Source organism: Haplochromis burtoni, unplaced genomic scaffold (assembly GCF_018398535.1).
Source record: "Haplochromis burtoni strain Fernald_Lab_line unplaced genomic scaffold, NCSU_Asbu1 Contig_222, whole genome shotgun sequence".
NCBI classification, from domain to species: Eukaryota; Metazoa; Chordata; class Actinopteri; order Cichliformes; family Cichlidae; genus Haplochromis; species Haplochromis burtoni.
In genome coordinates, this window is record NW_024582583.1 from 877615 (window position 1) to 889542 (window position 11928).

Genomic DNA, 11928 nt, shown 5'->3' on the forward strand with positions numbered 1-11928 from the left:
CACACACACACACACACACACACACACACACACACACACACACACACACTCTGTCAGGACTAATGAGGCTCCTCCTTCTGTTTTGCTCACACTTTGAGTGTAAGCGAGCGTCCGGCCGTCCTCCTGTCCTCAGCCTCCACCAGCTGTCACACTGGCTCAGGAACAAGCTGCAGTTTCTCACCTGAAGGGTAGGGGGCAGGGTCCATCCTCCTCCCTGGGGGGCTCCACCTCATGGGGGGGCAGGACACCTACATCATCACTGAGCTCCAGCTGCTCTGACATCATCGTCACCACCCTGGAAAGTCAGGAGGAAAAACAGCATCAAGAGTTTTAATCATCAAACGAACCTGTGCATCATGTCTTATTTAGTCTTATTTTAGTTTTTAAAAGAAAACAAACAATTTTTATTATATTTATTTTTGTTGATAGTCTTTATCAAAACAACAAAACCTCTTTATTTATTAGAGGCTTTTATTTCATGACAAGTAATCAGAGAGCAGGAATTACTTTAGCAAGTGGCTTCATTAGTTCCCTCTGACAGTGTATATGTGAAGGGCTTTTATTGTGAAAGGTAAGAGGATCTCATTTTTATGATAGCAAAAACGCACTTTTCCTATCATGTTAGCACCTGTGAGGCAGATCACAGATGATACATCATCCAGGACTGTGTGTACATGAGGGTGCGCTCTGATTGGTCAGCTGAGCTGCAGAGGAAACCTTCGATCTGAAGGACCACACGTTACGCCTGTGCTGCCATGGCAACAGCACGATGGGGGAGGAAGATGGCTTCTCACGTGCAGTGTGTGTGTGTGTGCGGAAACACAGTCAGCGAGGTCGCAGCCTCACACCACATCGTCGACGTGCAAAAATCAGATTGTGATGAAAAGAACTGCAGTGACTTCATTTCCCAGAGTGCCCCTCTGCCCTGGCATCCTTTCTGTTGCCGTGCGCCTCCTTCAGCGCGTTCGTCATGGCGTCTGCGGGCTCACTGCAGCTTGATGCAGAATGAAATCATATGGGTTCACTTTTATCCTTCAAACAAACACGAGCAGTTTCTAATGTTTCTAATGTTCAGAGTTTATTTTCTCTCAGAGGCAGAGAGAGGTGGGTGATGGGAGGACCGCGTCAATCAGACAGTGGATCGACGCGCTGCTCGAGTTATCAGCGGATTTCCCATTAAACGCACTTCCTCTCAGCATCACATCAGCACAATCACTTCCTCGTTTTCAGAAAACGTCCAAAAACAGTTTTTTATGTTTACTGGTGTGACCGAGGAGGATGCTGGGACAGGAGGAGAGCCCTGTCAGGAGCTGCAGCACTGTGATGGATGAAATCCTTGCAACACAAAGATGAGGGTTTAACACTGTGGGGAGAAAAGCTTTTGAAACAGTTCTCAGATATGACACACGCACACATGTGAGTGAAGGTTTCCACAGCCCAGCCGTACCGCCACGGCCGCCGAAACGAAGCATATATATAGGGAAAGTGAAGATAAAAGCTCAGAGAAGCCATCATGCAGCTGATTCGACCCGTGCAAACATGCCTGTGACATCGAAGGAGGTGGGAACGCACTACAGTTGCCTCGGTAACAGGCGTGATGCTTACACTCTTTCACCTGCTTCGGCTGACAGCTGGTGCTGAACCCTCCCCTCCCCGGGATGATGGAGTCAGACACCTCAGCTGGTGCAACAACCGGAAAAGTGCTACTCTCCTCTTTCTCCTCATTTCCTGTCACATGACTCCTGACGAGCTCCTGCAGGCCTGAACACGTTCATCACAGTTTTTTCTACTCTTGCATCTGTGTGATGTCATACAGAGAGGCTCCACCCATCTGAGGTTCAAACCTGCTGTTTACACGGACCAGCCAATCAGAAAAAAGTTGTCTTTGAAGGGAGGGCGGTATGAGATGAAGAAGGATTATTCTGAACTGTGACTCATGCAAAGCCGCTCCAGCAGAGTGTAAGAATAATGATCGTCATCATCATCATCACCTGTGTCAGTTCTTCGGAGCATGAAGAGCTCGATCACAGGAAGCAGTCTGAATGCCGACCGCTGACCCGAAGCCTTCAAACTGCCAGCCTGCACACAGAGCAGCTCTTTCTGTGTTTCCCTCATCGTGGTTCCTGATGAATTGCATCTATGCAAACGATAAGAAAATAAAACTCCTCGAAAGCCACATTCAAACTTCACCACCTGCCTCTCCGAGCATCAGGACGCCGTATCCTGCAGATCACTGAAGGCGGAGGGACCCGTTTGTCTTTAGACATATTTCTATTATTGCGATCCATAAAGCTTTGAAATCTCCAAAAAAGCCATCTGACAGTCTGAGTCAGCTGACTTTACTTCTGAGCCTATTGTTCATATTTTTAATCTGAGTATCCAGGATAATATCATCCCTAAAATCTGGAAAGCAGCCTCTGACCTCTCAGATCTGAACATCTGCCGTCTGAATCCAAACTTTGTGTGTGGACCTTAAGTATCAGGATCGATGAAGAGCTTGGGTCATCAGCATCTCTGATGGTAACAAAGGACAGTGGACGGCAAGCACACTGCTGTGTTTGTTGAGCTGCTGTTAGGAGATAAAACTCAGATGTAGTAAAGATTCCTGAAGATGAAGGAGTCCCCCAGGGCTCCGCTGTAGACCCTGTTTTATTTTCCTTTTTTATGAATAATATAAGAAAGAATATGGCTACAGCTAGAAAGCTCCTTTATGCAGACAGCATACTTTACTCGGCGTGCTCACCTCTGCATCAGGTTGTCGAGGGGCTTCCTTTCAGCAGCTGCAGGCTCTTAATGCTAACAAAACCAAATTCAGGTTGTTTTCCAGGAATCACTCATAGATAATGTTGGTATCCACACCCTCGGAGGAGATTTTATGGAAAGAGTGTCGTTCTAAGAAGGTGTAGGTCTTCGGTTGGATGCTCAGATTTCTTCTGGTACTCAATGAAAAAGCTTTGATTGATTAAACATGGCTTGTTTTGACTCATCAGTTGAGAAAAACTTACACAGGAAACCTTTTAAAGTTTTCTTGGTTATGGTGACGTTATGTATACGCAGAGCGCAGAGACCCTTAGAGGAATCTCATTTCTGCCACTTATTCTTTCAGTCGCGGCCCAGGTGGCGAAAGATCGATCGATGCAGTTTGCAAACATAAAACTGAGATACTTAAACTCCTTCACTCGAGGCAGATACTCTTCCTCTTCAAGCGAGCACATCGTGCTTCGGCCTCAGACCTTCAGCAGCCCTGCAGCTTCACGCGCTGAGGGTGAAGGGTTTTTACGCTCCTGAAAAGGACGCTTTTTCATTTGTTGGATGTGGTTTGGCTTGTTCCCTTAAGCCGCTGTTTTATCTAAACATTTGGACCCTAATTTGCATTTGGTCAACAGTCTGCAGGTTCTGTGTGAAGCTCTAAGCCATGTGAACAACAGCTTGTCTTTCTAAAAACAAAGATTGGTAATCAGACGGTTTCATGCAGCGGTGGTGGTTAGGAGGAACAGGAAGAGCCGTGTCATCGAATGATGACTGTGAAACCTCACGCTGATGAGAGGACAGTTAAGTGTTACCGACAGAGCTTCCGGATTATCTATGGAAAGTGGTGTTTCGATAGCGTGCAAGACTTTGCATACAGCAAAGCTCGAGGTACAAAAAGATACACGCCTGAAAGACGAAACCTGAAGGGAATACAAACAGCTGTTTATTCAGTCAGACGAGACCAAAGTGAAACAGTCTGGGTGAGAACGAGCACACCACGACCAACGCATGTTGACCCATGCGGGTGGGGGTGTGTGGAGCTGGCTGTGAGTCGGGGCTCTTTCCAACACGCTCTAACAAACATGTGCTCGATGTAATTCTACTTGCCCAGCAAGACTTTAATGCACAACTTCTACTTTTATTAGAATCCCAAACATGTTTTACTTTAATAAAATAGTCTCTTGATTAGGGCTGCGCCATGTCATACCGCTCACGGTAACACCGGTATACCGTTGGGCAACGATAAGAAAATGAAACATGGCGATAGAATACGGGTAAAACGCACAGGCGCAGTGCTTTTGTTTTCATACGCTCATGGCGGAAAAAGCATGGCGGCGAAAGCGGATCGTTGAATGAAACGGAGGAACCAGAACTGGTTTCAGTGGAACTGGTTCAGCTTTCGTCCGTCTGATACACAACAAAGCACTAGTTTTGGTAGCGCGTGCTAGCGGGCCGTCGTTATTACCAAACCGATTTGATGTGGAACACAGCAGTGGCACAAAAGAGGTTTTATTCTCATTTCTCAACAAAAATGCAGCTGAGACATGAAGCTAATCCAGAAGCAGTTTTTCTGCTGGCCACTCGAGTCACACGCTAATTCAAACTTTATTTATACAGCGCCAAATCACAACAACAGTCGCCACAAGGCGCTCTATATTGTAAGGTAGACCCTACAATAATACATACAGAGTAGGTACATTTCATGTACATCTGCACTTTTATTAACACACAGCGCAGATGTACAAGAAACAATTACTCAGAAATAAATTATCAGCATTTATTAAATAATCATGCTCCATAAATAAAAGAAAACTGTTGTTTTGTGCATAACAAAAAGCTCACAACTGTGCAGTCAAAATGTAAACTAACAGACGCTGAGCACAACAACAAGCAGCTGCTCTGTTCTTAACTTCTCCTGCGTGACCGACAGCCTGGAGTTTGAAATCCTCTTCGTAACCGCGTCTCTGACCAGGAGCCGTTTACGGTCCTTATACGCACACAGTACGGTGATATTACGCTGAAGCGCAGTACGTATCACTCCGCGAGGCTCCTGACTACGGCAGCCGTAACGCGGTGCGGCTCCGTAGCAAAGTCGTACTCAAACATTTTTAGTCAGATTGCTGAGCGCCGTGTTCCACAGAGAAGCGGTTCGCGGTCAGTGAGCACAACCAGAACTCATACATAAGGCGCGCTGTCAACTTTTGAGAAAATGAAAGGATTTTAGGCCGTGCAGCACCTCTGGGCGTTAGCGTGGTTAGCTCGTTAACACGTTGACGGCGTCCAGCCCCACGCACGGGGCGATGCGCAGTAACTCGTTAACGGAGATTTGCCGTGTCCAGCTTGTCGCTGCCTGCAGGTGAAGCGATGAGGGAGGAGGGGGTGTTGTGGTCAGTGAAGGAGAGGCGGAGCAACGCAGTGTAGAGACAAAAGTGGACGAAAGAGAGGCAAACCTGCGGCTCCACAACTATAATTATAACGTAACATAGACTATATCGATATAAAGGATATTGTCACATCTCTTATCTCGTATAAAAATATATTTTTAAAAAACTCGATATATCGCCCAGCCCTACTGCAGAGAAAAACCCAACAATCATATGACCCCCTATGAGCAGCACTTTGGCGACAGTGGGAAGGAAAAACTCCCTTTTAACAGGAAGAAACCTCCAGCAGAACCAGGCTCAGGGAGGGGCGGGGCCATCTGCCGCGCCAAGAAGACGGGACAAATGCAATTTTGCAGTTGCTATCAGAGTCGCCCCCTGCTGGTGATTAAGGACAAACTGCAGGTTGAGACATTTAAACAGCTCTGGGCCTGATTTCGTCCTGCAGACCAACACTGACAGTGAGCTTCTGTCTCTGCAGCTGCATTAACTTTGTGCCTCGCTGTCATTAACATGCAGCACCTCCCCTGCAGGCCTCAGTGTGTGTCTGTGTGTGTGTGTGTCCAGCACCACAAACAAAACACCTCTTTGACTGAGGCGCTGCAGAGCGAGGCCGACTCACACAGCTACCCCACAGCCTCACAGCAACAAAAGGAGCTCCTCGTTTCTACTTTTAGTCATGTTGATAAAATCCTCATCACTCTGTGCAAAGCTTTTCATGAAGGTGGAAATTACACTTGTTGTTATCTGTATTGCTCACTGACGGTTTTCTTTGTGAGAAACGCTGCGCGGGAACAACTCTGACCGTAAAACCTCAAAGTTGTGGAATAACCCCGGGATCCAATCATATTACTGATAATCTGATAATGAAGTGTAACCTGATTACTTCATCTTCTGCAAACCCAGCACAGCCAATCAGGCTGAAGATGGGAGCTTCTCGAATGAGCTCAAAATCAGTTTTTCCCTGAAAATCTGCGACTTTATCACTTTAAACTTTTACTCTGAAGATCATTCCTACAGCATCACGCCCTCCCTCCAGCTTCCTTTTCCTTCTTTCCTCCCTCCCCTGTCTTCCATCCTTCCTGACTTTTTTCATTCCCTCTTTCCTTCATATCTTTAACATCCCAGCAGCTTTGTCTCTGTGTAGAAATCAACTCTTTAAATTTATCCTTATTTTCCAGATAAAAATGAAATTCACACATTTCTTTCAGCGCCCTTTAGGACGAGCCCGAGAGCACCCGTTAGCTCGCTTCTTTGGTTGGCGGATGTAGACAGACAGAAAAAATAGTTCCTCTGTGAAACGGCCCGGGTTTGTTGGCTTAGTTTGGTGGATTTTTGTGTTGAGGCGTGAACGATCGCATGTGGAAACAAAAGTCAGGTCAAAGTGCTTAAACGGAGGCTTCACAGACGGGTGATGTCATGTGGTTACTTCTACTTTTTTATACAGTCTGTTGATGCTTCCATCTTTTATATACAGTCTGTGGCCACATCCATCTTTTATATAAGGTGGTGTCTGTAACATAGCTGCTGGTGTTTGGTGAGTTATTTATTTAAATAGATTTTAGGTGGAGGGTGGAGAGTTACCTCAGCCTGACGCGCTCACGTGCATCAAACCCACATTAATAAAGTTCAATCAGATGTCTCATTGATATCTGACATCATTTAAAGCTTTCATTCAGTCTGTGTCCATAAAAGACGGTTTATTACAGCAGTAATGTGATTACTAACGTGTGCACGTGCTATTAACGCGCACCTATGAAAACAAAGCTGCTGCATATAAAGCGGTTTATTACTGATGAAGGAAAATATTAAAATAAGATCTCAGTAGACTCAACAATAGAATCCCCGCAGCACGAGCGCGTGACTCCTAGCACAGACTCACCTTTACCTGCGAGGCTTATGCTGTCTTCAATCACGTCCGCCGGAGTCCCGGTCGGTCCGGTGTCGGTCCGGTGTCGGTCCCTGAGTCCGTCCTTCAGCACCGACACAGGGCGCTCCCCTCTCTCTGTGCACGAGCTGCGCAGTCACGCTGGCAGCATTCGACACAGCGTGTGCAGGAAGTGAGAGGAAGTGCCTTTCAAAGTAAAGAATGAATGAAAGTTGAGTGTTTAAACGGGTTTCACTCGTGAGGCACATTTAAAAACGTTTCTCTGTCGGTTTCTAATCCAACCCCACACAGATGTTCCTGATGTTTCTGCTGCGTCATCATCACCTGTTACCTGTCTGCGTCTCACCTGTCTGGATCACCGTTCGTCAGATCCACTGTCTCTGAAACACACCTGATGACATCATCATCACATCTTTGGTTGAAAATCATTTCTGTGTGTTGGAGGGGCTGATGCCCAGGTGTGTTTAGAGAGGTGCGGGGAGTGGGGCGGCATCTCCTCCTGATCTATGACGAGCCAACCCCGACTGATGTGATTGGATTAAACAACCACAGTCACATTTCCTTCCCTGAGTACAGCTTTAACATGCCGGCACTTTTTTTAAAATGATGAAGGTTTATAAGCTTTAAAGTGAATTCAAACTACCAGCAGGTTCTCAGCTCCGCAGGTCATGGCTGATTCCTTCAGCAGAAGGAATCTGAGTAAAGGAGGAGACCCAATCCCAGGTGAGTCCATCCCAACCATCACACCTCGACCCACATGATGACCCTCAGGACCTCCTCCAGGCTGGGACGCCAGCTTTTAGGCTGAGAGGTCAAATCTTCATGAGCCTAACAAGTCGTCAAGGTGCCTTCACCTCAAACAGGAAGCGAAGAAACAGCCACTGTGACATCACTTCCAGGACACAGGTGTCTCATTGCACAGAAGTTAAAGCTGTGCTTTGGTGTCATGACTTAAAGGAGGCCTGTGAATTCATGAAGACTAAATTCTTGTTGTTCAACCTCCTGAAGACTTAATGCACCTGTGGGTCTCTTACACTCAGGTTTACCTGTCACAGGTGAGTCAGACAGCTCATGTTAACCTGAACCCTCCGTCAGGTGTTTAATGTGGATGTTTTTTTTATTTTCCCCTGAAACACAGTCAGGGATGGTTTCCTTAGAAACCACCATCATCCCAGCCTGCACGTGATGCGTTCAGTGGACATCTGTAAACGGCACGAACGAGAAACAAACTCCACATCATTGAAATGTTTCTGTTGAGCTATTTGACAACTCAACAGCGCCGCCGTGTGGCCAAGCGAGTGCACTGCATCAGAAATCAAACAAACTTCCAAACCACCAGATTTTTTAGCATTAAACAAAACACTCTTTTTAATACTGGCTTTTATTTCTTCATATACAATCAAGCAGGAGCTTTTCAGTTATCCTCAGAGGCACTCGTGATGATGAGGAAACATGAACAGATGTGGAAATCCGTTCAGTGGATATCTCCGTGTGTCCTTAAGTGGCAGACCCAACAACCCTCCACAGCTGATGAACAGGATCTGAGAGTCACGAGAAAAAAAGAATCAAACAAAGAGAAAAACAAAATGAAATAACCAACGTGAAAGCAAAATGACCCGAGTAAATAAGTGAAACTAAAATTCTTTATAAGACATTTATAAAAACTTACATCCGTTCATGGAAAGTTTCCTGCAACAAAACGTGAAAGATTGTGCTACTTGACCTGCCAGAAGTTCTGGGTTAGGGTTCTGGCACAGAACCTCGTCGATCCATCTACGGTACTTTGAAATGTCCGTATAGACGTTGGGTTTATCGGGGCAGTTATCGTTACGGTAATAGTTGAAAGAAACGAGACCAACAGCCAAACCGTCGCACACCAGAGGACCACCACAATCACCCTGTGAGGATTTTAATTTGTCAGATTATTTTTTTATACCTTTGTCAACAGAACAAGTTTCCACTGAAAGCACAGAAAACATACCTGACAGAACCCTTTGGCTGTCTTATATCCACCTGCACAGGTAACATTGGCAGGAAGACCAGGCCACTGTTCCTCACAGACGTGTCTATCAATGACACGTCCACCACCCTCACTCATCAACAGGCTCCCCATCAGTTTTAGTTTCTCCCCATCCAGCCACATGACAACGTGATTTTCTTGTAGGTGTATTTCAGCAGGAAGCTGAATTGTTTGTACTCTGTGGTCTAATCGAACTTTCTCAGACAGCTGGAGACACAGCATGGAGTAAAAATAGAAACATGTTTTTCCACATAGAAGCTTTTATTAAAAATATAATTATACCACAAACACGTCAAACGAAACTGTTGTCTTACCTTGAGTAACATGATGTCATTACCAAGTCCAACGTGTTGGTAATTTTCATGGATGATTTTGTTTTCAATTTTTACTTCCTGATGATTTTACCGTTCTTCAGATTGTGGTTGCCGAGAACGACGTGTGAGGCCTCTGAGGGAGTAATCAGCGAGAATTTAAAATGTAAACTATTTTAAACCTAATCGCTTGATTTCTCAGCAAGCAGTCGTTACATGCAGGCTAATGTCAGCAGCAGTGTTGGTCAAGTTACTTGAAAAAAGTAATCAGTAACTAATTACTGATTACTTCCCCAAAAAAGTAATCCCATTACTTTACTGATTACTTATTTTCAAAAGTAATTAATTACTTAGTTACTTAGTTACTTTTTAAAAACACGATTTACACCCTGAAGAGGTGATAAAGCGATAGATCTTTCAGCCCAATTCTACTTTTTCTGCATAATCCATCATACAAAATGTAATCAAATGGAAAAGTCTCTTTTTAAAACTTGTTTTATTAGTTTTAATCTTTTAACTTTATGCATCAAGCAAAAATTTAATTATCTGCAACATTCTCTGACTGGAAGAAATTAGTTTAACATTTAAACCTATTTTCTGCACATTCCAGCACATAAAATAAAATATTTTTTGTGTTTACACTCAGTCTTTCAAATAGATGCAAGTAAAACACAGCAGAAAATAAATAAAGTCAAAGACTCAGCGGTCCTGTTGCTCTATTTTCACCTGTAAAGCAGGAGTGGGGTAGGCGGAGGGTTACCCTGGTGCAGGTGTGCCGCGGTCAGTGGAAGAATCCGCGAGTTTCTCTGTGAGTTTCCCATTACGTCGTAGCTACTCGGTGCTTGTTGGAAGTTTAGGGGTTTTTTCTGTAAAAAGAAGTTTTCTTCCCACGCACAACGCGTTACAGTGCTGTATCTAACGGCTGTCAGAGGTTTGCTGTTACATATTCCAAAGGTCATTAATATTTGATGATGTTAAAGTTAATCATCTTTTATTATGCTTTAAAATAACACCTGCCTCATCAATAACCTGTATTTATTCATCAGACCACTCCAAGTTTGAAAATGTTTTTGTATAAACTCGATGAACAGGAAATCAAACTCACGAGTTGCACTAGTGAGCACAAAGTCTTCAGTGAGGAGAAAACCTCCACAGACATGTCGACCCTCGTTATCCTGCACTGACACCATCGAGCTCTGCGCAGCTGGTTCTCCATGAAAAATTCCTGTTGCAAACTCTGATAAAAGAAGAAGTTAAAGTCAGTGTGGCGTTTACAGCATTAAGATAAATCAGGTATATTTGATGTCTCACTGATGTCTCGCAGACATGGTGGAAGACAAAGAAGCAGCTTGTGCAGACAGCGCATGGTGCCAGCAGGAACCTCAAACCGTCCTTTACTCTGTAGAAAGACTTTTATACAACACGCGTCTTAGTTTGAAGGCTGGACTATCTTCATCATCTCGACTTCCTGTCATGCTAACCGCAGGCTTGTTCTTGCGTTTTCCTGTTGGTACATTTGGACGTTGTTGGCTCTCATTCTGCAGCTTACAGACACCTGAAGTCTCCGGCACCGTCACAGCCATTAGTGACCTCACGGTGTCTGCTGTGAGGACGGCTCTGGAGACCAGAGACAGCACAACACTTATACTGCAAAATGATTTTTACAAGTTGTTAAATGAAGTTAGTTTGACAGAAAGTTCTGAGTAAAGAAGAGATGTGTCTGAAATTCTCCAAGCCCCTCCCCTTTTCTTACAAGAGTGGTTAGCATCATGGAGAAAACAAAAACAGCTAACAGCAGAGATTTCATCAGCTGAGATTACAACTCTCAGGTGAAACTGTATCAACATCATCATACAGGTAAAATGATCCAACAGAAGACAAACTGAAGCCTTGCTGGGAAACAGCAGTGAAACATTAGACCGTGTCAGCAATGCAGCAAGGCCACGTCAGCGTGAGCAAAATACAGGATGAGATGTGCACACCGGATGGGTCGGGGTCATCAATGAACCGCTCCGGTGCTGCTCAGGGTGAAACTGTGCTGCTGCTGGCAGAAGGAGAAGGGGGGATGGTGCGTTAGAAGGCAGCGAGCGTGCAGGTGAGAGTCGGGACTTTAAATGCAGGGACTGTTAGAGAGACCGAAGGAAGGTAGAGTCCCGATCAAAAGTTTAAGACCACCTGAAAAAGGGCCAAAAATCCTACTTTTCATGGTTGGATCTTAACAGGGTTCCAAGTGGAGCTTCAACATGCAACAGGAAGAAATGGGAGTGAGACAGAACATTGTTTTGAGCAACTCTTAAACTGAAACGGGCTGTTTTACAGTCCAATGTGGTGCCTTTAAAGTCTGAAGTGAACTCTGGCTCATTTCCATTCCTCAAATTTACAGTTAAGGAACAAAAACTTTATTAACGAGGCCACATGTTACTGAATAAAGTGAATAATCGATGGATCCACATCCAAAAGCACATTTCTCCATTTGTTTTACGTTTTTAAACCAGGAAATATTTTATTCTACACAATGAAACCAGAGTCTGCAAGCTTTTTGTTTTGAAAGAAGAACCCTTTGATCTGAGCGAATCC

The 11928-nt window shown here is 44.7% G+C and overlaps 1 protein-coding gene across 2 annotated transcripts in view; it reads right to left on the minus strand.

Moving 5' to 3' along the window:
• LOC102302880 (GRAM domain-containing protein 2A) overlaps nt 1-11905 on the minus strand; it is a 24055-nt gene extending 12150 nt beyond the window's left edge. Inside the window, exons 1-5 of one of the 2 annotated variants that reach the window (XM_042226653.1) lie at nt 10457-11905; nt 9355-9487; nt 9002-9247; nt 7015-8918; nt 182-295 (exon numbers count right to left, since the gene is read on the minus strand). In XM_042226653.1, coding sequence (XP_042082587.1) covers nt 182-285 — 104 coding nt within the window. In that variant the 5' untranslated portion in view covers nt 286-295; nt 7015-8918; nt 9002-9247; nt 9355-9487; nt 10457-11905. Of the gene's footprint in view, nt 1-181; nt 296-1991; nt 5021-7014; nt 8919-9001; nt 9248-9354; nt 9488-10456 lie in introns of those variants that run through there. The other variant, XM_042226654.1, reaches the window with a different exon arrangement.
• Nucleotides 11906-11928: the final 23 nt, after the last annotated feature.